At 45.8% G+C, this 23,720-nt stretch overlaps 3 protein-coding genes and 1 pseudogene across 13 annotated transcripts in view; 2 read left to right on the top strand and 2 right to left on the bottom strand.

Annotated features, from left to right (window-relative positions):
• The window catches only part of RECQL5 (RecQ like helicase 5), a 37,662-nt gene extending 18,265 nt beyond the window's left edge, over positions 1-19,397 (bottom strand). For 3 of the 10 annotated variants that reach the window (XR_007413138.1, XR_007413139.1, XR_003144533.3), the window contains exons 1-8: positions 19,207-19,397; positions 18,562-18,689; positions 17,049-17,170; positions 15,418-15,936; positions 14,666-14,771; positions 14,064-14,175; positions 12,713-12,875; positions 3,840-3,919 (exon numbers count right to left, since the gene is read on the bottom strand). Coding sequence is in view for 6 of the 10 variants with exons in the window: in XM_025467990.3 (XP_025323775.3) it covers positions 3,840-3,919; positions 12,713-12,875; positions 14,064-14,175; positions 14,666-14,771; positions 15,418-15,936; positions 17,049-17,170; positions 18,562-18,679 (1,220 nt within the window). In the remaining 4 variants the exon portion in view is untranslated. The remainder of the gene's footprint in view (positions 1-3,839; positions 3,920-12,712; positions 12,876-14,063; positions 14,176-14,665; positions 14,772-15,417; positions 15,937-17,048; positions 17,171-18,561; positions 18,690-19,206) is intronic. The other 7 variants (XR_003144530.3, XM_025467990.3, XM_025467988.3 and 4 more) reach the window with 4 other exon arrangements.
• SMIM6 (small integral membrane protein 6) lies at positions 382-1,450 on the top strand. Its single transcript, XM_025467995.3, has 2 exons — positions 382-591; positions 981-1,450. Exons 1-2 carry the CDS (start codon positions 436-438, stop codon positions 1,167-1,169), a joined length of 345 nt encoding a protein of 114 aa, XP_025323780.1. The 5' UTR covers positions 382-435; the 3' UTR covers positions 1,170-1,450.
• On the bottom strand, positions 6,556-7,803 carry LOC112672993 (myosin regulatory light polypeptide 9-like; annotated as a pseudogene).
• An 80-nt stretch (positions 19,398-19,477) lies between the features above and the next one.
• The window catches only part of LOC112672806 (SAP30 binding protein), a 36,068-nt gene continuing 31,825 nt past the window's right edge, over positions 19,478-23,720 (top strand). The window contains exons 1-2 of one of the 2 annotated variants that reach the window (XM_025467993.3): positions 19,478-19,662; positions 21,300-21,409. In XM_025467993.3, coding sequence (XP_025323778.1) covers positions 19,557-19,662; positions 21,300-21,409 — 216 coding nt within the window. In that variant the 5' untranslated portion in view covers positions 19,478-19,556. The remainder of the gene's footprint in view (positions 19,663-21,299; positions 21,410-23,720) is intronic. The other variant, XM_025467994.3, reaches the window with a different exon arrangement.

Below are 23,720 nucleotides of genomic sequence, written 5' to 3'. Positions count from 1 at the left end.
GAAAGAAATACCTTCCAGGAGGTACCAGCTGGAGCTAGTTAAACATTCACCAGCACTCCAGCGCCACAGGAAGAGAACAGCCCCAGTGCAGCTCCAGCCCAGGGCTTCCTCAAGTCCTGGGCGTCCTGCACTCTGGCAAGGGCCTCCCAGTTCACAGGCCAGCAGCCAGACAGAGAGAAGACGCAGGACCCAGCCACAGGTGAGGCAGATAGGGGGCTTGAGGCAAGGGTCCTGGATCCAGTCTCTTTCCCCATCCTACCCAAGCCTGACTTCTCTCGGTGAAGACGCCTGAACATCCGTACCCTAAGCAGCCCCCAATACGACATCACAAAAAGGAGAGAACGCAGCTGACAGGGTAAGTATGAAAGGCAGCAGGGGAATGCAGTTGCTAGGCAACGGGCCCTAGCCCACCTTTGTTGGCTCCAGTGTCAGCACATGGGGTCTGGTCAGGGCCACTTGGCAATACCAACACCTTTTCCTCCCAACAGCTGCTTCAAGTCCGGGTGTGGCTCGGGCACCCAGAGCGTGGGGCCTGCAGGATTACCCTACTGGCCCACTCTAAGGACACAGGAGCCGAAACAGCAGAATCAGGTAGGGATTCCTTCCTTCTCGCCGCCGTTACTCCCTTCAATGGGCTACAGGCCTGCAGCCTGCTGACCTTAGCTGTTCAAGATTAGCTAGTTCTGCTTGCAGCTGCCTCCAAGGGAGCTTACCGAGGCCTTGGCTGGAGTCGGTCCGCTTTTCGACTCCCATGCTCATCTCTCAAAATGCTTCCCAAATGTTTGGCAGTTGAGGCAGGGAAAACAGCAAGGACCTGTGGCAGGGTGCTTTAAAGTCTAGATCTCAGCCCGCCACCCCTGTGGAGGAGCACCGGCTGTGCTGAGACCGGTCCAGAGGGTGAAGTCAGGGGTGGACAGCAGCGCCTGGGACAGCACCTGGGGAGGTCCCAGCACTCAAGGGCTCCATCCCCGCTTTTCCAGGTCTACGTAGACAAGCTGATAAAGCAGAAGCACATGTGGAATGATGAATTCTGGGAGAACCCCTGGGACCAGGGAGGCCTAGCAGTGATCGGCTTATTCATCGTCACGATCCTGTCTCTTGTTATGTTTGCAATCGTATTTGGTTTCTTAAGTCCGGCTGAGAACACCAACCAGTGTGAAGAGCTGTGACTGGCCTTTTGGGGCTCAGGAAGGGGCCCACTGTTAACTCTCAAAACACCATGTACCTTTTCTTCAGAGACCTTTTAAGAATCTGCAATTACACATCCACGTTCACATAGCTAACGTGCTTATCTGATAAGTACCCGTCTTCCCCACTGGGCCAAACACCAAAAAGGCAGGGGATGGGTCTCTTTCTGTTCACCACTGTATCTCCCATACCCAATGTGTCTGGCACAGTCAGTTTCAGTCAATATTTGGTGGTTGAATAAATAAATGAATGAATGAATGAATGAATGAATGAATGACCAAACAAATGGATAAACAGAAGGTCTGGGCTGTCGGGCTAATGGGCTGGGCTCGGCTCTCGGGCTCCTCTGAACCATAGTCCCCGGATGACAGTGCCCGCTTCAGTTAAGGCCCAAACACAAGCCTGTTCTTCTATCTCAGACAAGGTCCAGAGCCCTCTAAGCTGGGAGCTGCTTCAACCTAGTGACTGGTCCTTTGCACACTAAAAGATGAAGAGCACTGTCCTGAGTGAACAAATGCTTTCTATGGCCACAGCTCAGACAAAACAACTGTGTGCAGAGAGGACAGGAACATCACTGGATGGCCGCCCTCGACCTCATTCATACTGACCTGAGTGTCTCTGCCACTGGTCCCGGAAATGCCCAGGTATCCTACACAGGGTGCCACAGTCCCCGTGCATTCCAGACCCTACAGCACCACCTTTGTAGGCACATACTTGCCTCCGCCAAAGCCATCATGCCGGCCTGCCCCTTGCTGCCAGGTGTCCTCCCTTAGCAAACAGTTGCTTTCACTTAACCCACAAACCAGGACTATTCTTAGAAAAAGAGCAAATATCTGGTGGGGAACGGGCGATATGCCATTTATGCAATAAAGAAACATTCCTTTTTACTCAAAGAGCAATGTCACATCCAGCCACACCAGCAGTGTTCGTTCCATCCCAGGAAGGCCTAGAATCTGGAACCCTCGCAGGTAGCACACAGGTAGGATAGATGAGGCTGCACGTGGTGTAGCAGGAGGCGCACCAATGCCTAGACCCTCAACGCACTAAGAGGCCCCAGCTCCCCAGTATGACACAGGTCCCTAGAAGGACCCATCCTGTTGCCAGGTGGACTGCTGCAGCCCAGAGAGATAAAGCAGAGCTAACCCCTCAGCCTTACAGAGCCTCAGACTCATCCCAGAAAAGAACCCAGAAGGGTTATTTCCAGCAGAAGGGACTCTGATAATTAGCAAGGACCCTGGGCCCTTTCATTATGAGCATTTTGCTCAAGGAGCCTGAGGGCCTAGTTTAACAACTCCCTCTATGCTATGAGAGCCTGAAAAGGGCTCTAGTTGCAATGGATGTGGGCAAGGGTGCCAAACACGTCTGCTGGGCGTGGCCGTGCCAGGTAGGTCAAGTGGGAGACTCAGTCTCAAAGGAGCCATCAAATCATCAGTGAGTAGGAGGGGGTGGGAAGCAAAACACGTGGCCCTATAAATAAGCACCTCTCTGGTTTCCAGAGGAGAGCCTCAAACATCTGCTGGACACCAGGTCTATGTACTTACTCAGCTCTGTGCCTCAAAAATCTAGTCTTGCAAAAACCAAGCTGGGACATGTATGTGAGATGCACATGTCACTAAAAATCAGGAGACCCAGGTTTAGTGGTGTCTGTCTCCTGGGAGCTTTGTGACCATGACCTCTCTGGGCATCAGTCTGTTCATCTCTAAGTCTGAAGCAATCACTCCTGCCTCATCTACCTTACAGAGTTGTCCAACGAGGTCTGACCCATGTGAGTTTCTTAGACCAAAGGGTTGCATACATACAAAGTGCTCCCAGCTAGGGACTCCTGGGTGGCTCAGTGGCTGAGCATCTTTTGGCTCAGGGCGTGATCCCAGAGTTCCCAGGTCCCACACCAGATTCTCTGTGAGGCACCTGCTTCTCCCTCTCCCTGTGTCTCTGCCTCCTCTCTGTGTCTCTTATGAATAAATAAAATATTAAAAAAAAAAAAAGTGCTCCCAGATATTCCAGAATCATCCTGAGTGTCCCTCATGTCTCAAACCTGTCCTGCCACAACCTGCCTGTCACGGAGCAGCCATCAGGCTCTTTCAAACTTCTACCACCAGCACATACAGATGAAATAGAGAAGTGGACTCCAAGTGGGCTGTATGGTGTTACGATAGAAAAAGCTGAATTAAAAAAAAAAAAAGAAAAAAGAAAAAGCTGAATTCTCTCCAAGCTTATTATCCACCCCACCCCCAAGAGATAAGGTAGGTCATGTAGCTCCTCTCAAATCCAGGATAAGAATGACTCTTACTCAAGTGAAGCCAGTGGTCCAGCTCAGTGTCAAGTGACCACCACAATGCTAATGGCTCAAGAACCAGTCACATGATTCATGACTCACTCATGGGACCAGCCACTCCAGAAGTGAGCGGAGTTGGGTGGCTGGAAAACCACCCGAAATACTGAATGAGTCTTCACATTGCCAGTTTCTGGAGCCTTCCTGGCAAGGATACTGACTTTCAGGCTGCCTGACAGGAAACACCCCACACAATAGCCTTCGGCAGGAGACGGTGCCTCGGTCGCCTAAGAGCTGCCCTACATTAGTTGGTTAACTAGTAGGCATTGGGGGAAGAAAGATCTAAAATGTCACTCCACATATGAAATAAGTCACTCACCCCAATTCTTCACAGAAGGTGACCAGGGCATCAAAGGCCAAGATAGCAGCTTTATCAGATGCTTTGTTCCCTCTCTTTTCCTGCAGGCAAGAAAAGACCACTTAGCAAAAGCCTTACATAGCTGAACTACCTTGCAGCCTAAAGGATGATGAGGGAAGAAGCATCAAATGATAGTAAGAAAGCCATTTGCAAAATGGGTGTCCCCAAATCTAACCATACCTCAGGATCACTTGGATAACTTTATTTTTTTTTTAAGATTTTAACAGAGCACCTGGGTCGTTCAGTGGTTGAGCATCTGTCTTTGGCCCAGGTCGTAATCCTGGGGTCCTGGAATAGAGTCCCACATCAGGCTCCCTGCAGGGAGCCTGCTTCTCCCTCTGCCTATGTCTCTGCCTCTCTCTCTCTCTCCCTGTGTCTCTCATGAATAAATAAATAGATAATCTTTAAAAAAAGGATTTTTGGGGTGGCTCAGCGGTTTAGCGCTACCTGCAGCCCAGGGCATGATCCTGGGGACCCGGGATTGAGTCCCACATCGGACTCCCTGCATGGAGCCTGCTTCTCTCTCTGCCTGTGCCTCTGCCTCTCTCTCCGTGTATCTCTCATGATTAAATAAATAAAATCTTAAAAAAAAAAGGATTTTTCTTTTAATTTTTATTTATTTATGAGAGACAAGGAGAGAGAGAGTGGCAGAGATATAGGCAGAGAGAGGCAGGCTCTATGCAGGAGCCCAACGTGGGACTCGATCCTGGAACTCCAGGATCACACTCTGGGCCAAAGGCAGGTGCTCAACCACTGAGCCACCCAGGTGTCCCAAAAAAAGGATTTTATTTTCAAGCAACGTCCACACCCAACTAGGGGCTCAAACTCACAACCCTGAGCTCAAGAGTCACGTACTCTATTGACTGAGCCAGCCACGCGTCCTTCATCTGTAACTTTTAATTTTTTTATATTTTTATTTATTTATTTATTTATTTTTTATATTTTTAAAAAATATTTATTTATTCATGATAGACACAGGCAGAGAGAGGAAAAGCAGGCTCCATGCAGGAGCTTGATGCGGGACTTGACCCCAGAGCCCCAGGATCACATCCTGAGCCAAAGGCAGACCCTCAACCACTGAGCCACCCAGGTGTCCCCCACCTATAACTTTTAAAAAGTGACCTGGGGCCCACACCCAGGCTACTGAATTGAACTTTTTGGAGCCAGAACTTTTGGAGTTTATTTTCAAAAAGCTGCTCAGGTGGTTCTTATGCAGAGGTCCCAGGAACTGGCATTTGGGAATCCTACATAATAAGATCCAGATTTTTTTTTTAAGATTTTATTTTTAAGCAATCTCTACACCCAACATGGGACTCAAACTCACAACCCCAAGATCAAGAGTCACATGCTCCACCAAATAAGCCAGCCAGGTTCTCCAATATAATATGTCCAATTTATTTTTTTAAGATTTTATTTATTCATGAGAGACACAGGCAGAGGGAGAAGCAGGCTCCATGCAGGGAGCCCGACACGGGACTTGATCCTGGGACCCCAGGATCACGCCCTGGCCAAAGGCGGCGCTAAACTGCTGAGCCACCTGGGCTGCCCAATATATCCAATTCAATAGTAAATATATGCACAAATGTATTTAGATTTGAAAGAACACATATACCTCTGTGTGTAGAGAAGGGTATATACTATAATGTGAGCAGGGATTTCTTCTGAGTGCTGAGATGATGCATTATTTGCCTTTTTGTACATGTCTATTTGTCAAAATTTCCTTTCAAAAAATTGTGAAATTTTCAAAAATAAAGAAAAAGATACAGAAAAGGAACTTTGAAAATATAAGACACTGATATCTGAAATCTTAAATATTGACTTTCTGCTTCTGGAAGGTGAATGAATCATCCCCACTTCCCAAGCGCATATAAATAAACCTACTACCTCTCCCCTCATTCTGCCAATCTGTTTGTATCGCAATTTCTTCTGAAATCATAATTTTCCTTATGGGGAGGAAAACTACAGCAACATCAGACCAGAGCAAAAACCATGTGACTATATTTTTATATTTCTCATGATCACATATCCCTTTCTTGAACAACTTTGTCCTCCCAAAATTAATAACTGTTACACTTGGGGATCCCTGGGTGGCGCAGCAGTTTAGCGCCTGCCTTTGGCCCAGGGCGTGATCCTGGAGACCCAGCATGGAATCTCACGTCGGGCTCCCGATGCATGGAGCCTGCTTCTCCTTCTGCCTATGTCTCTGCCTCCCTCTCTCTCTCTCTGTGTGACTATCAAAACAAAAAAACAAAAAACTGTTACACTTTTTCACTTACTTAGATTTTAGTGTATATTACTCTTTCACCCCCCAAATGCTGTGATATAATGAAAAATTCATGTCAACAGCGGCCAAAGATGGCAGGTTTCACTTTTATTTTTAGAAACATCCCCCCCTACCGGAGCCTTCTGTCCTTCTAGGTTCAATGTGAACTGCCTCTCCCTTGGCCTGGTGTGCACAGCTGAGACTGTCCTTCAGTGGTACCCCCCAGGACATTCCTTCTGCCTGGCTTGGGTCAGATCTCTATCTTCCCCTCTCTAATTACTGCCTCTTGGGGGCTGGGGGAGTAGGGGTCATCCTTCAGTAGCTTTTCCACAGGAGGAAGTTTCTTGAAACCCTGTGTCCAAAAATGTCTTTTTTTTTTATCATAAAGTCTAATTTTTTTTTAATTTTTTTTTATTTATTTATGATAGTCACAGAGAGAGAGAGAGAGGCAGAGACACAGGCAGAGGGAGAAGCAGGCTCCATGCACTGGGAGCCTGATGTGGGATTCGATCCCGGGTCTCCAGGATCACGCCCTGGGCCAAAGGCAGGCGCCAAACCGCTGTGCCACCCAGGGATCCCTATCATAAAGTCTAATTATGGTTCAGAAAAAATTAAGGAGATAACTTTCTCTAAAAAAAAAAAAACACACTCTGTGTAGACTGCAGTTATTTGGGGGGGGGGAGCTAGCAAATTAAACTGCCCCATTTTCAATTCTGAAAAATCATAAAAGTCCCCCCACTTCCAGTCTGATTATAGAGATGCTTGTGCCCAAAATGGCTGAAAACAAATACAAGAAAGGCAAAAGCTGCAAAGCTAAGAGAATGCAAAGTCTCAGAAATACCCCAAGTGGCCACAAGGAATGTTTGGCTGGAACCCAAGTTCTTTTCAGTCATCTTTGTCTTTTGCTCCCCCTGGCTTAAGGATGCACATGAATTGAGATTTCCCTTTTGGTCCAGGTGCTTCTCTGTGAGCTCATCCACTTCCTTGCCTGTAACGTGGCCTCCCACTGCTGTCTGCAGCTCTCCCAGGTGCTCTCCCCGGATGGTGCCAGTTGCTTCATCAAAGCAAGCAAAAGTACTTCTGAGGACATCTTCCAGATCTGTGCCATTTCACTTTTCACCAAACATGGTGAAATTTATGGGCCCTGGAGCCCCATTTATCATGACATCCAGATTCTCATCAGTTGGATTTTTTTCCCCAGGGAGGCAAGCATATCAGGGTAAATCTTGTCAATGAAACCATCTCTGTTCTGATCAGTCATGTTGAAGGCCTCTTTGAATTTCTGCATCTGTGACTGGTCAGAAAGGGTGAATGCATTGGATGTTGAGCATTGGGGGGGTGCTTCTTGGTGGTCTTGGTCTTTGCCTTTTTGCTTGACGTGGTGGTTAAATCCCTGCACAGCCGGGAGAATGTGAGCACTTTGCTGAGGCTATCAACACCCTTCTATCCCCAGAGCCTGTAAAGACCAACACTTCCGAACTCCGCTTATCAAACTGGAAGCTGTAAATGTCTTTTTAACTTGCCTTTACACTTAATTGGCTGACTGGGTGGGAAATTCTAGGTTGGAAACAGTTTATCTAGAATTGGAAGGCACTGTTTCATTGTTTGTTTCTGATATTATGATGGAGAAAACTGGTGCTGTTCTGGCTACCAGTCCTCCATGTATCACCTCTCTGGAAGCTTTCTGGATCTTGTCTCTGTCTTACATGTCTTATTGATAAGCTTAGCATGAGTTCTTATATCTCACTGTAAGTTTTAAATAAATATCTTATACCTAATCATCTTACCAATATCTTTTCTTTGTCTAATTTGAATTTCAGATAAAAGGGACAAGTTAATCATGCCCCCTTCATTCCTGGCAGAGTACCAGGTCCACAAAAGGCCCCTTCCTTCCCAATCTCAACTTGTATTCACCTCCTCTCCCTATTCATTCATTCATTCATTCATTCATTCATTCATTTCTCTATTCAAAAAAAATTTATTAAGCACTTACTATGTTCCCAGCACTGGTCTGGCCATTACAGATATACAGGACATAAAAGGTCCCTGCTCTCAAGTAACTTAAACTTTGACAGAGCAGATAGAGAATAAGCAAATCTATAATGTCACACAGTAATCAACATGATTTCTTTTTCAAAAACCAAGAGAAGAACCCTCCTGGGTGCTCAGTTGTGCCTATGATCCCATGGTGAGCATGTACTATAATTCCATCACTGCTTGTGGCCGAGTATTTAGTTTGTTCTTCAGTTTCAGTCCTCATGACCAATTCTACCACACAAGCCCTCAGGCACAAGCTTGTGTACTGCTGCTTTTATTTCAGGCGATTTGGTGCCAGAAATATGGTATCTGGGGCAAAGGATAACTGCATATTAAAGTGCAATAGGCGGTGCCTGGGTGGTTCAGTCATTTGAGCATCTGACTCTTGATTTTGGCTCAGATCATGATCTGGGGGTCATGGAATCATCAGGCTTCACATTCAGCACAGAGTATGCTTGTCCCTCTCCCTCCGCCCCTCCCCCAGCTCACGCTCTATCTCTCTCAAATATTTTTTAAAAATAAGAAAATAAAATGTAATAGATATTGCTAGAATGCTTCCCCCTAAAAAGACTGCAACACTTCATTTTTCTCCAGGCGAAGTGCAGGCCCTCTCCTGCACATGCCCACTAGCAATGAGTGTTAGAGCCCTTTCACATGTGTCATTTATTTTTAATTTGCACTTATCTGATTACTATTGAATTTGAATTCTTTGGATGTACCATTTGGATGAGCTTTTCTGGGAACCCACTTTCACACACTTTGCTTTTTCCTGTCAGTTGGTGAAATCTTTCCATTTATCCTCAACATCAACCTCTGGTTTGCCCTCTACATAACTAGTTTTCCAGATCTGCTGTTTATGTGCTGGCTTTGTTTATGGTATCTTTTGCTGAATATGTCCCCCCCCCCCCCCCCCACAGGTTAAGGATATATAAAAGTTCAAGAACTTTAATTCAAATACTTTCTTTAAAAGATAGTTTTCAGGCAGCCCCGGTGGCCCAGTGGTTTAGTGCCACCTTCGGCCTGGGGTGTGATCCTGGAGACCCGGGATCAAGTCCCATGTCGGGCTCCCTGCATGGAGCCTGCTTCTCCCTCTGCCTGTGTCTCTGCCTCTCTCTCTCTCTCTCTCTCTCTGTCTCTCATGAATAAATAAAATCTTAAAAATAAAATAAAATATAGTTTTCTGAATTTCCAATTTCCATTACAAAACTATTTCAAGCCCTAGGTTATACATGCAATAAAGTGTCTTACAAAACAGTGTTTATTTTTTACATGTAGGTCCTTAAATCTGTCTTTTATATAAGGTGTTAAACGGGGCACTTTTATTTTATTCCAGAGGGATGCCCATACCACCTACTAGACAATCCTTTCATTTTCCATTAAATTGAACTATCAGCTTCATCACATATTAAACTCTCACGTGTTCTGGGACTGAATTCTAATTTCTTTGTACCACAGCTTGCTGCTGTATTAAATGCATTTGGTTACAGCAACACCCCAGCACATTCTGACACTGAGTTAAATTCATCCCCTTCACCATTCTTCCTGTCCTGACTTTTCCTGGCTGTTCTTGGGCTCTTCTTTCACATAAGTTCTAAGATTCCACTTCCCAATAGGAGTCTTTTAGGATTTCTACTGGAACTTCATTTATATACTAACTTTGAGGAGAACTGTATGTAGCTTTACGTCTTCCCACTCAGTTTTTATGCCTACTCAAAGCCTGTTTTCTTTCAATGAGCTATTAGTTTTCTTTATCTCAATCAGTAGTTTCCATCCCTGGCTGCATGTTAAAACCAAGTGGGGAGGGCGCCTGGGTGGCTGGCTCAGTAGTTGAGTATCTGCCTTCAGCTCAGGTCGTGATCCCAGGGTCCTAGGATCGAGTCCTGCATCGGGCTCCTTGCAGGGAGCCTGCTTCTCCCTCTGCTTATGTCTCTGCCTCTCTTTCTCTGTGTCTCTCATGAATAGATAAATAAAATGCTTAAAACAAAAAATACAAAGTGGTGAGTTTTGGGGTTTTTTTTAAGATTTTATTTCTTTATTGGAGAGAGAGAGAGAACACTCATGAGCAAAGGAGAGGGCAGAGAGAGAGGGAGAGACTGAGGGAAAGGGAGGAAGGAGCAGGGAGCCCAATGTGGGGCTTGATCCCAGGACCCTAAGATCATGAACTGAGCCAAAGGCAGACACTTAACTGACTGAACTACCCAGGCACCCCTACTTTTAGGTATTTTATAAGTTTTATTCTTGCAAATTTAATATTTTTTCATTTCCGTTCCTAGGCATTCATGGTAATGTGGCGAAAAGCTAGGCTTTAAAAAATATATCCTTTACATATAGACATCTTGCCAGGTTTTCTTATGAACTCTAATAGGTTTCCAGTAGAGTCAGGGGTTTTCTAGGCAGACATTTATTGACATTTCTACCTTGTTTTCTATTCTTCTTGTCCCTGTGGGTTTATAAAACTTTTGTCCTTTTAACCTCATTTTGGTAAAGATCAGATATAAGTACTTGTGTTCAATATTTTTTTCATTTGGCATTCAATATTTCTTATAAGAAAAAGTCGGGATCCCTGGGTGGCTCAGCAGTCTAGTGCCTGCCTTCAGCCCAGGGCATGATCCTGGAGTCCCGAGATCAAGTCCCACAGAAGGCTCCCTGCATGGAGCCTGCTTCTCCCTCTAACTGTGTCTCTGCCTCTCTCTCTGTGTGTCTTTCATAAATAAATAAATAGATAAATAAATAAATAAATAAATAAATAAAATCTTAAAAAAAAAAGACTTATTAAAATGTCGGTGGGGGTAAAAAAAAAAAAACGGCTACACATCTCCATTTGCAACTTCACAAATTATGCTCTGAGGTCTTTATCCGTGTTGATTAATGTAGATTTATGGTGTCATTTTTTTTTAATTTTTTAATTTTTATTTATTTATGATAGTCACACAGAGAGAGAGAGAGGCGCAGAGACACAGGCAGAGGGAGAAGCAGGCTCCATGCACCGGGAGGCCGACGTGGGATTCGATCCCTGGTCTCCAGGATCGCGCCCTGGGCCAAAGGCAGGCGCCAAACCGCTGCACCACCCAGGGATCCCCTATGGTGTCATTTTTAACTGCTTTAGATCATTCCACCGAGTGACTAACCCAGTAAACAGTGGGTTATCCGATACTCTATAGAGGAAGAGTTCATTATGACAGAGTTGCAGCAAACATCCCTGTACTTCCTTATACGCGTCATGACAACTTGTTTATCTAGAAGTGGAATTACTGAATCACAGAGCACCATAATCCTCCCATTACATGTACTGCCTCGTCTCTCTTCAAAGCAGTCATACCAGTCCATATTCCTGACAACACCATGAGTTCCCCTTTCCCCACATCCTCACCAACAGTGATTATAAAGATGTTGGACATTTTTGCCAGTATGATGAGTATAAAGTGACAGCTCATCATCTCTTTTACAAGTCCCTGATTTCTAAGGGAGGCTAAGCAACTCTTCATACCTTTATTAGATATTCTGGTTCCCTCTTCTGTGAAATTCATACTTTCTGCTCTGCAGTTATCTGCCTTTTACAGAGTCACCAATAGGAATTCTCTCAATTATGCATATTGCAAATACCTTCCCCCAAAATGGCTCATTTTTTCACCTTGTTTATGGTGTCTCTTATTACAGAGAAATTTTTAGTTTGGATTTAGTCAAATAGCCAGGTCTTCCTTGGATTCCACTTTTAAAATCTTGACATGCTCATCCCTTTGTCAAGGAAATAAAATATTTTCCCCCAATTTTACAGGTTTTTTAAAAGATTTTACTTATTTATTCATGAGAGACAGAGACATAGGCAGAGGGAGGAGAAGGAGGCTCCATGCAGGGAGCCCAATGCGGGACCCAATCCCAGGACCTTGTGATCATGCCCCAAGCTGAAGGCAGATGCTCAACCACTGAGCCACCCAGGTGTCCCTTACCCCTTTTTGAGATCCTTACTGCACCTGCAATTCATATGTGTATGGTAGAGGAGGTAGGTATCTGATTTTATCTTTCTCCAGCACCAATTATTCAAGAGTGCATCCTTTTCTGCTGACTTATAATGTCACCTATCATACATCAAGTTCACTTAGGTACTTGGTTAAAAGAAGAAAGAGAGAAAGAAAAAAGCAATCAAGCAAGCTGAAAACCAAAACACAGAACTTTCAACAATGTGGAAAAATTCTTATATAACAATGCTAATTAAAACAAGGCAGGACTGGGGCGCCTGGGAGGCTCCACTGGTTAAGCATCCGACTCTTGATTTCAGCTCAGGTCATGGTCTCATGACTGCGGAGCCCATTTAAGATTCTCTCTCTCCCTCTGCCCCTCCCCACCCTAAAACACAAGACAGGATTGATCTTGGCTATGTAAAATAACAGGCACACAAAAAAATCACACTAAGATCCATTAAAGGAAAAAGTCTAACCTAGCTGCTGCAAGCTGCCTAGGTTCAGAAATAAGCTGCATGAAACTGGAGAGTGGGAGGGAGTTTGGACAGAAAGGGCTCCTGCTGCCCAGGACTTACCTGGAGTTTTGCTACTTCCTTCCTGATCAGGAAACTGACTTGGTCCCGATCATTCCTGGAGTAATAGAGACGGCACCAGGAAGGCTTCCCGTCTCTGCCTGCCCGGCCAGACTCTTGATAATACCCAGCCATAGACTTGGCAATATTCCAGTGGGCGACAAACCTGTAGGATCCAAAGGGACAAGCAGCATGAGCTGTGGCAGAAGAGCTGAGGGGAGGAGTGATCAGAACCAGGGAAGCAGGGCTTTCTGTGGCCACCAGGAGCAGGGAGGCTAGCAGGTTCCAGAAGAAATGTGGCTATGACCCCTGTACCCCATCAGTAGATCTCCTGGCCACGGAGTGGCCAAGTCAGAGGCCACAGCAGAGTTAAGAGGAGCAATTTCAGCACATATGAGAAACCAAAACCCTCAGTGTCACAGGCCCAGGAGAAAAAGCACTGGACTTAAAGAAACAATATATGGCCACTAATAAGCTGCATGATCCAAGTAAGTCCCTTTAACCTCTCTGAAGAGAGAGAGGGACAACATTATTATATACCTCCTATAAATAAATAACATTATCTATTTGTCTCACTTAATTCTACAGTTACTATCAGATGAGATAACCCCATCTTATAGACAATGAAATGATTAAAAAAATGTGTACAAGGTGACACAGCAAGGGGACAGTAGCACTAGGATTTGGGCCTAGTGGTGTCTGACTTCAAAGTTGGCCCTAAAGATCCACAGCCAACCTAGGGTCCAAACTGATTCCAAAGCTTGTGTTCTCGTAAACGCAAGCACAGAGACTCATTCCACTCCTGATCAACTTGAGTCTTAAGGAGATCATGTATGCAAAAGTGCTCTGTAAATCATATAAGGCATTACTGCTGGTGTTGATCAGAGCAAAGGGCTTCAGGCTGTAGCTGAAAATGTCTCTGGAAGGTCAGGTGGGGCTAGAGGTAAAAGCCTTCCCAAGGGTTGCCAGAGTGGGGCTAGGAAGCTGGGACACACCCATCTCTTCTGGAAGATCAGTAAGCAGTAACAAGGAATGCTGGGAATAAGGCATTGCTGAGGATTTCCCCAGGGAGCAGTTTAAGATAGTTCATTCCACCCCCTCACGGGGACCAGGCATTAGACTCAGGGAACTGGGCAGTGCTAATGGATGGGCCTGACGGCTGCATGCTGCCCTCTACTGGGGAATGATAGAACCCTGCTGTGCAGTCCTCTGATGGGGGATAGGACTCGCTCCTGGGGCCTCCTTCCCCTTTGGCCATAGAAGGAGCATATGCACTTGGGCCTTGAGGCAGAGCACTAGGCAGTCACTTGAGGCAAGCCCCACCTGGGATGGTAAGGCAAGAACCATCACTCACCTGACATTGGCTTTGTCCACTCCCATCCCAAAACTAATGGTTGCAACAATGACAGGCACCTTCTCCTCCATCCACTCATTCTGCACCAGCGTTCTTTCAGAAGCCTTCAGCCCTGTGATGGAGGGGAAGGTGGCGAAGGGAACCCATATTTCCCTTGGAATCTACCTTGGGTTTGACACTGTACTGGGCGCTGTACACATACCCTGATTAACCACTTACCAGCAGTGTGGCCTTGGGCCACACACTTAACCTCATAAAGACCCTAGCTTGTGGAGCACATAGCACCCAATAAGCGTTAAAGCCCAGATTGAAACCTAAGTCTATTGGCCTCCAAAACCTGTGCTCTCTCCACAACACCAATACCTGGCCTTCTAAAAACTCATTACTGCTACTGGGAGGGCATAGGGAGAGAAAAAGAATTCAGGAGTCATAGTTCTCATTTTAGATCTCATTTGTGTCTAGACTCCTTTTTGCTTTAGCTCTGCCTGGGTATCTGGAAAAAGATGACAGACCAGCTGATTATCCAGGATCTTTAAAGAACAAGAGACCCACTGAGAGGTCTCTGAAATGGAAGGGGATCAGATGGCCCAGGCACCCCTTACCTGCGTGGTAAGCCTTGGCATTCACACCTCTGTAACTGAGCTCTGTTGCCAGCTGTTCACAAGCCTCTCTGGTCCTGCAGTAAACAATGCCACAGCCAGACAGCAACTGAATGAGAAGACATGGGAAGAAAGTAAGCATTGAGAACAGAACAATCTGCCTATTATACCTCGTCCTGCTGTAAAAGCAGCTCTTGCTGGCAGCCCTGGTGGTGCAGCGGTTTAGCGCCGCCTGCAGCCCAGGGTGTGATCCTGGAGACCCGGGATGGAGTCCCACATCGGGCTTCCTGCATGGAGCCTGCTTCTCCCTCTGCCTGTGTCTCTGCCTCTCTCTGGCTCTCTCTGACTAAATAAATAAATAATAAATAAGTCCTTTAAAAAAAAAAAAAAAGCAGCTCTCGCTCCTTCTCACAGGTTCCTGTAAGGCAGGCCACCAGCAGGGCTCTGCCATTTGTAACAAAGCAGTTCAAAACCCTAACCCATATAGCTCCCCTGCTTGGATAGGTCTGCAAAGGCCTCACTCAGGGGCTGGACACCCATCTCCCACAGAATTCCAGCATCAGGGAACTCCACTAAGGGAAATAATGCCAAGAAACCAAAGGAACAACTCTCTGTGCACAAGTTTTAAGAAGCTTCAGCTAGTTCTAAAGAAGCTAGAAAAAGCAAAGGTTCTAGAAAACCAATATCCATCTCTGTGTTGCAGATACCACCCACTGCTCTCGAGCGTCTTGGCCTCCCAGCCTGAGGGCCCTCACCCCTTTATCAGCCTTCTGTCCAAGAGCCTTAAGGCAGAAGTCCCTCAGGTTCCCATAGGGATCAGAAAGCAGTTCTTTGAACTGCACATCATAGAAGAGGTTGGCCCGGAAGCAGGGAGTCTTGAAGGTGGCAACTGGTTGCTTCAGGTGGAGGGCAGCAAACACATCCTCTTGGACTTGGAGAGTGGCTGTGGCGGTCAGAGCTATACATGGGGCATGTGCCAGGCGGGAACGGAGGGTACCTAGACGCAAGTAGTCAGGACGGAAGTCGTGCCCCCACTGAGAAACACAATGAGCTTCATCCACCACCAGGTAGGAGAGCAGGTGGCGGGACACCAGTGAGTTCAGGGTGGGCTGGAAGGAGGGTGAGGCTGCCATCTCTGGTGTGATGTACAGAAGTTTGGTCTGTGGCTTTTCTCGCTCTAGATCAGAAAGCAGCTCCTTTTTCTCCTGTGCTGAGAGCTTGGAGTTCAGGGAACTCACTCGTACCTTCAGGGCCAGCAAGTGGTCCACCTGGTCCTGAGGGAAGAAAGGAAACAGGCCACAAGGGAGGACCCAAAGATAAATATCACCTTGGCTCACTGGGCATTTCCCAGTCATAAATGTTCTCCTCCCAACCTCCAAGGTCTCCTCTGCACAAACAAGAAGTACAGAAGGTGAAGCAGTCTTGAGGGCACAGACTCTGAAGGGAGACAGCCCTGGCTCACTTCATCACTGCATGCTCTTTGGCTAGCTCTTCGCCTCTGAGACTCAGTTCATTCTGTCCCTCTGTACGTCCTACAAAACCGGTAACTACCTAACAGGGTGGTTGTTAGCATTAAATGAAATTTTATGATGCAAAAGTAAAGTGAATGAACATAAAGCATTTAGCACAAAGCCTGAGATCTCGTGAAATTCACGATGCACTGGTACTGCCTCCTGTTTCTCCTTCACAGTGGATGGCTCTTAACCGCATGGCCATACTTCCTCATTTCTGATTCTGTCAGCCCACCTGCAGGCCTTAAATATAGCCAGAGGTGCAGAGCAGATGCTGACAACGTTCTAACCAGTTTATATCAATTTAGCTTTCCATCCATCTGCATCCTCTAACCTACCAAGAGTACATATGTGTGTACACCAGAGAGTGTCTGTATATACAGATACATTTCCATACTCCTCTGGGTGAAAAGTAACAAAAGACAATGAAAGGGATCCCTGGGTGGCTCAGCGGTTTAGTGCCTGCCTTTGGCCCAGGGCATGATCCTGGAGTCCTGGGATCGAGTCCCGCGTCGGGCTCCCTGCATGGAGCCTGCTTCTCCTTCCTCCTGTGTCTCTGCCTCTCTCTCTCTCTCTATGTCTATCATAAATAAATAAACAAATCTTTAAAAAAAAAAAAAGACAATGAAAGGCCTCAGGCCATCAAGACACAGAAGATTCATTCATAACCACTAGTTATGAATGCACTAGTGGAGACCCCACATTTGGGCAATTCAGAAACCCAATATAGAAACGGAAATAGGCAAATCAAAGAAAATAAAAGGCAAAAGACCAAGCAAATGAGAAGTGACATTTCCAGATGAAAAAAAACAAACTAAACTAAAAACCTTCCCCTAAACTTTTGAAGCTATCATCTTCACTTCCCTAAGCCTCACCTGAATCAAAGCAATGAGTGGAGAGACTACGATGGTGATGCCTTTGGCCAACAGAGCAGGAAGCTGATAGCAGAGGGATTTTCCTGCCCCCGTGGGCATGCACACAAAGACATCCTTGTCACCTGCAAAAATACAAGACAATGACACTTAATGCTTCCTGCCTAGGGGCACCTGGGTGGCTCAGGTGGTTAAGTGTCTCTCTTGATTTTGGCTCAGGTCATGATCTCAGGGTTGTGAGGTTGAGCCCCACTTCAGGCTCTGTGCTCAACAAGGAGTCTGCTTGAGATTCTCTCCCTCTCCCTCTGCCCCTCCCCATGCCCGTGCATGAGCATTCGTGCCCTCTCTCTCAAATGATAAGTCTTTAAAAGAAAATAAATACATGCTTCTTGCCTTTTATCTTTTTCCTTCATCATGGCTATTGAAAACTTAGAGTGTAGGAAAAGCATCTAGCAGTGTCTGGCACATGGAAAGATCTCAATATAATGCTAATTTCCTTCCCATCCTTCCTGTGTAAAGGGTGGGGATCAATCCAGAGAGATTTGGAAATGGGCACAATTTCCAGTAATGGCAATAACCACAAGGGTGAGAAGTCTGAGTCTTTTGGGATATGGACAATTGAATTAAATAGCCATGAAAGTTGAATACTCCTAGATGAGTGGGGATACCTGTGAAGACATGGAAGTGATATCATTTAGAGGTCTTTTGTTTGTAAGTGTTATGATGTAATTAATGTTACATTGTTGCTTCTCTCTGGACAACCTCCATTTGCCAATACATCTCAGTTTATAGTATTATTCCTTCCGGGGAATCCCTGGGTGGCTCAGCAGTTTAGCGCCTGTCTTTGGCCCAGGGCGTGATCCTGGAGTCCCGGGATTGAGTCCCACGTCAGGCTCCCTGCATGGAGCCTGCTTCTCCCTCTGCCGGTGTCTCTGCCTCTCTCTCTCTCTCTCTCTGTCTCTCATGAATAAATAAATAAAATCTTTTAAGGAAAATATTACTCCTTCCTTCTCTATTTCAGACCCAGGTTACTCAATCTTCAACAAAGAGTTTAGCAGGTCAGTGACTGGATTAGGCTATTCCTGTCACTCCCACTACTGCCTAGACCACAAATAAACATGGATTGAAAATAATGAGTTGGCTTTTTTCTTTTTTAAGATTTTATTTATTTCTTCATGAGAGACACCGAGAAAGAGGGAGAAGCAGGGTCCCTGTGGGGAGCCTGATGTGGGACTCGATTCTGGGACCATGACCTGAGCCAAAGACAGATGCTCAATTACTGAGCCACCCAGGTGCCCCTATGAGTTGTTTTCAATCTGCAGCTCTGGCTATGAAATGTAAGAACCAGAACAGCTGGGTGATTCTGACAATAAAACTGCAAGTTTTAAGGGACGCATCTACAAGATTTCCAACAACTATGGACCAAGGTAGGGTCAAAAGGAGGGTGTTGGCACCCTCTGGCAGTGCTACAGTATAGCCAGGACAAATGTAAATGCAGGAAATTTGGCAATGTTACCTCTCACTACAGCCATGGTCGCACTCTCCTGTAAAGGTGTCTTAAAAGAGTCAAACCCAAAGACCTTCTTCAACGTGCTCCGGACTCTACGTTCACGGTCAAAAGGGTGAGCGCTCATCTTAGCGACAGTGGCCAAAAGTTAAGGTAAAGGCGATGATCATACGGTTGCGATGAAAACCCTCTGTTCTGCCTTTTAAATACCGCTTATTTTTCTCTAGGTAAAATCTCCTTTATCCACTCTCAAGCAACATATTATTTGCAACGAACATAGCTCCAGATGAACAGCGTCAAGCAACAAATTCCTGGGCAATTTAACATCTCCACTTTTATGCTCAAGAAAATCAGAAACACTGAACTATCCTATCCCATGATACAGCACAGAGCTAGAAATCAGATCACGACGAGAAATACAACTGTCTCATTAGAATAATTTGGAGAAGATGGAATTGTTTTTTCTAAGATCCACCTCCGGCTCCCTTTATAAGCGCCGCTATCACGCCCGCTCTCCCCCTCCGCCCTCCCAAGAGCCCCGACCTCTTCTTCCCACCTCCCGGAGGAGAGCTCTTCCCTCCTCCCTCTAAGCCCCAGATCCGCTCGGTTCTCCCTTTCCCAGCCGAAGCCTCCCTGTCTTCACCCCCAAGATATCAGAGCTGGGCGTGGGCCACCCAGGAGCGAAGGACTCTTGCCGGGCCGCCGCTGCCCGCTGGTCGGGAACTACTCGAAGACCCACATAAGCCACCCAGATCCTGAGGAGCCAAATTGCTGGGAAATCAGTGTCAGGCAAAACCCACACAACTTTACATCTGTCGCGCAGTGATGACGTTTCCGCACCTCCGGTGCGAGGGGCGGGGCCAGGCGCAGAAACGGCCGTTTTGATTGGCTGCCGGACAGGAACCGGCGCGAGTTCTCCTGGGATAGGAAAAAGTCGCCTTTACGCACGGAAGTCGGCTTTTTTAAGTCATAGGAGTGAGGCTCGCCGGGGTTGTGGGAGTAAGATGGCGGGGAAGAAGAATGTTCTGTCGTCTCTGGCAGTTTACGCGGAAGATTCAGAGCCCGAGTCCGACGGCGAGGCTGGAGTCGAAACGGCGGGCGGCGCGGCTGGTGAGGCGCGAGTAGGGAACTGGAAGGGGAGGGTCAGGTGGCTGCTTGGAGTGCCGGTCCCCTAGCAGGGGGGAAGGGAAAGAAAGAGACGGTCATTGTGCCCCCAGTCCCGGGTCCCGGAGCCGCGAAGCGCGATCGAGGCCCTGCTTGGGACAGAGTAGACGCTTTAGAATAAGAGTGGATGGATCATCTCCTTCCGTTGATTAGATTGCTCTGCCGACACTATTGAAAGACTTCTCCGTGCCGGGCCTCGTGGGGCATAGGGATGGACGAAGGATGGAGAGGATCCAAAGCTACCTATTCCCTCCGGGTTCATTGTATAACGGGGAGAGCGATGAGTAGAACGTACGTGGAGGGTGATAAAGGTTGTGTCTTTGCATTTATGACTTCGCGTTGGGAATGTGCCCTACACGCCATCTAGGAGGTTTTAAAAATCTGTATACCTGGTCTCGCTGGCGAGGGAGTAATTCATTGGTTTGTGGTAGGATCTGGGCATTTTGTGAGCTTTTTTTTTTTTTAAGATTTTATTTATTTATTCATGAGAGACACAGAGAGAGAGGCAGAGACACAGGCAGAGGGAGAAGCAGGCTCCATGCAGGGAGCCTGATATGGGGACCGATCCCGGGACTCCAGAATCACGCTCTGGGTCAAAGGCAGGCGCCAAACCGCTGAGCCATCCAGGGATCCCCTTGTGAGTTTTTTAATGCTCCTCAGTGATTCCCTTATTTTGTGAGCTGTTAAAGACCCATCAGTGATACTGTTAACGCTACTCAGATTGAGAATCACAGTGTTAGAAAATGGGAACAGATTTCGTTGGAATCAGAGGGCAGCAAGTTAACTAACATATCTGGGCCTTCCTTTCCTCATTCGGAGGTTAGCTACTCTCAGTTTTGTGTGGTGTGTTCCAGTCAGGAGGTTCTCTGGTGTTTCCCAGTAATTTGTAGCATTTCATATTTTTTGTTGTTGTTTGTTTTGGTTTAAACGGAAAAGAAGATTTTGCTTCTCAAGTAGGTATGATTGGTAGCCCCTCCGAGTGACCCCAGCTAAAGCTCCTGTTCCTAGCGGAGGACACACAAAAATGAGGGCAACAGAGGCCTGGTCTTGTATGAGAAGACAAGTTTTACTGCCTCTGATAGAAGGTAGAGATACCCATATCAAAAGAGGTTTTCTGGGACGCCTGGGTGGCTTAGCGGTTGAGCGGCTGTCTTTGACTCAGGGCGTGATCCTGGAGTCCCAGGATCAAGTCCCGCATCGGCCTCCCTGCATGGAGCCTGCTTCTCCCTCTGCCTGTATCTCTGCTTCTCTCTCTGTCTCTCATGAATACATAAGGAAAATCTTTTAAAAAGGTTTTCTAAAAACATGCAACAGTAGTAATAGAAATAGTAGAGGTCCTCAGCATACTAGGTGAATGGAAAGCATGAAAGAAAGAATTTAGCATTTGGTTTTTTTCCATGTTCTTTTTGATGATTTCATCCACTAAATTCTGGTCTTTCCAAAGGTACATTCCAAACCTATAGTCGCTTACATGAGACTTAAGACATTCAAAGGTAGTTCTGGCCGCTCGAATCACGGAAATGTCGTCTTGCATTTTTGTACGCATTCATTCTTCTTTTTCTTTTTTTTTCCCTCTGTTTCAGAGGAGAAAGGTGGATTAGTATCTGAAGCCTATGGAGAGGATGACTTTTCTCGCCTCGGAGGTGATGAAGATGGTTATGAAGAAGAGGAGGATGAGAACAGCAAGCAGTCGGTAAGTAAATCTGTTCTAATCCAGAGTTGCTCCAAGCACCATTTCATTTGTCAGAAACCTTCGAACTGTACCAACAATGTTCCATTCCATGGCTAACATCATTCCCCACCCTTCCCCCACTTTTTGTTTGGTATCAGTTGAGGAAACTGGGTTGGTTATCGGTAGTTCTGTTTGAAAACGAAACTTGTTTTCATCTGGACCATTTTGAATTAACTTTTTTTTTTTTTAATCTATTTATTTATTCATGAAAGACACACAGAGAGAGACACAGGCAGAGATACAGGCAGAGGGAGAAGCAGGCTCCATGCAAGGAGCCCGATGTGGGACTCACTCCGGGGTCTCCAGGATCACACCTCGGGCTGCAGGCGGCACTAAACCGCTGTGCCACCGGGGCTGTCCCTTGAATTAACTTTTGAATTGAAATTTGGGGGAAAAGATAGTGGACTATTTTATTTAACTCCGATATCAATGAGTGTTTCGTGTCGTTCCCCATTAAGGGAGTTTATTCTGTTTGTGACAATGCATTTGTCCTAACATTGATATCTGCAGTCAACTCGGTATTTTTAATCTTAGTTGGGGTTTATTAAAATCTTTCAGCTCATTAAAAAGATTAGGGAGGAAAATTATTTAGTTTCTTATTTGTGATTTGATCCTTCTTAACTTCTTTCTTGACATTTTATTTGGCACTTTTTATCAGAGTGCCCTCAGTTCTTGAGCACAAATCTGGCCTGACATTCAGTATGTACTGGCAACAAAGAAAAGAGAACTGTGTCTTAATTAACCAGAAAGCCTTTGGATACACTATCACCTGAGTGAGCCTCAGGAGCCAGAATTTAAGTTTGGAGAGAAAGCAAGGATTCAAGCTGGTGCTTAGCACAGTCATATAAAGTGAAATCTGGCTATTCAGCAATACTTTTAACTGAAGCACTCAATGTACTTTATTATTTGTTTGAAACTTTTTTATGCATTGATATTTAAATATTAGCGTTAAAATAGTTTCTGATTAAACCAAAAAGCGTTTTGTATTTGATGCTCTTTTGGAAGATATTCTCACATCATTAGCCCCACCATTAATGCCAATAATTTAGAATTGACTAAAATTGTTTAGAAAAGCTTTGCAAATTTTCTTAAGTGCACACATGCTAGCCTAACACTGTATTTTCTTGATAAGTTTGCATGATGTGTTTCTAAAGTGTCGCTCCATGTTGCTTTGCTTAGAATTTTCATCCTATTTAAGTTTTGTATCATATTCTAGTAAAATCCTCTCATCAGATCCCAATATAGACATTTTAAAAATGTAATCGTATTTGGCTGAGCTATATCACTGACTTTCTGGCATGATTGATTACATTTTAAGGGAATCATGGAGATTGGATTTAAACCTTTGGGCTCACTGGCACCTAGAGGGACAGTGAAATCTCAAAGCCATCAGTACCTTGTTCAAGTCTCACAGATGATGTTTATATTAGCATCTGGGGTGCTATTTAATGTTTGGGTTAGAGTGTAGCTCGATTGAAAAAAAGCAATTTCAAATGAAACTTAATTTTTTCCTGGGTGTTAAGTTAAAGGCTCTTGTGCATTGGGGTGTTCTGGGAACAGATGTGGATATAGCTACCTAATAGGGTAGCTGATTTTTGACCTTCATTCGGTGAAATGGTAGGCTGGCTCGTGTGAGGCCAGCACACACTTTGGAAAACGCCTTGCTCATATGGTGCTTTGTGTCAGGCAGGCCATTTGAATCAGGAACAAGACTGGATAGAACAGGTCAGTGACAGTTCTATGAGACCCAGGAAAGGCCAGGTGTGGCTATGTAGTCCTTCCCTGGGTCACTTGCCCTGGTCATGTGACCTGTTGTTGGTGTAGCTGTGAATGCTCCTGGGTGGAAGTTCCCAGGTGTGGTTGTGTGGGGGTCATGCTAGTCTGACCGTGAACAATGTCATGGTAGGTCTGAGTCTGATGTACTTGTGTGTATGAAAGGCAAAGGAAAGGAGGAAAAAAAGAGGTTCATGTTCCAGGTTTTAAATAATTGATATTTCGTTGGAAACCCTATGCCTGCTTTATCTTATGGGGCTTGCTCTTACTCTTTTCTGAAACATTGCAGCCTTTTTCCATTTTTGTGTGTGTGATTTTTAATCTCAGGCATTTCCATTGCTGTAGACTATGACACTGCTGGAGTAATGACTTTGAGCTGCTGGTGCTCTTTTCTCCACCCCCACCCCCCTCCCCCACCTCCCAGAACATCTCCTTTCCCCCTTCTCTTTCTCTAGTTCTGGGTCATAGGGGAGGGGAGGGGTTCTTGGTGGGATGGCCC

The sequence above is a fragment of the Canis lupus genome, chromosome 9 (genome assembly GCF_003254725.2).
Source record: "Canis lupus dingo isolate Sandy chromosome 9, ASM325472v2, whole genome shotgun sequence".
In the NCBI taxonomy this organism is placed as follows: Eukaryota; Metazoa; Chordata; class Mammalia; order Carnivora; family Canidae; genus Canis; species Canis lupus.
This window is presented reverse-complemented; position numbering and strand designations above follow the sequence as displayed.

Excerpts from the sequence above, each read along its gene's own strand:
- SMIM6 (XM_025467995.3), top strand. The coding sequence starts at position 436 with ATGGGGTCTGGTCAGGGCCACTTGGCAATACCAACACCTTTTCCTCCC. Across the intron at positions 592-980 it reads AGCCGAAACAGCAGAATCAG|GTCTACGTAGACAAGCTGAT; the intron begins GTAGGGATTCCT and ends CCGCTTTTCCAG.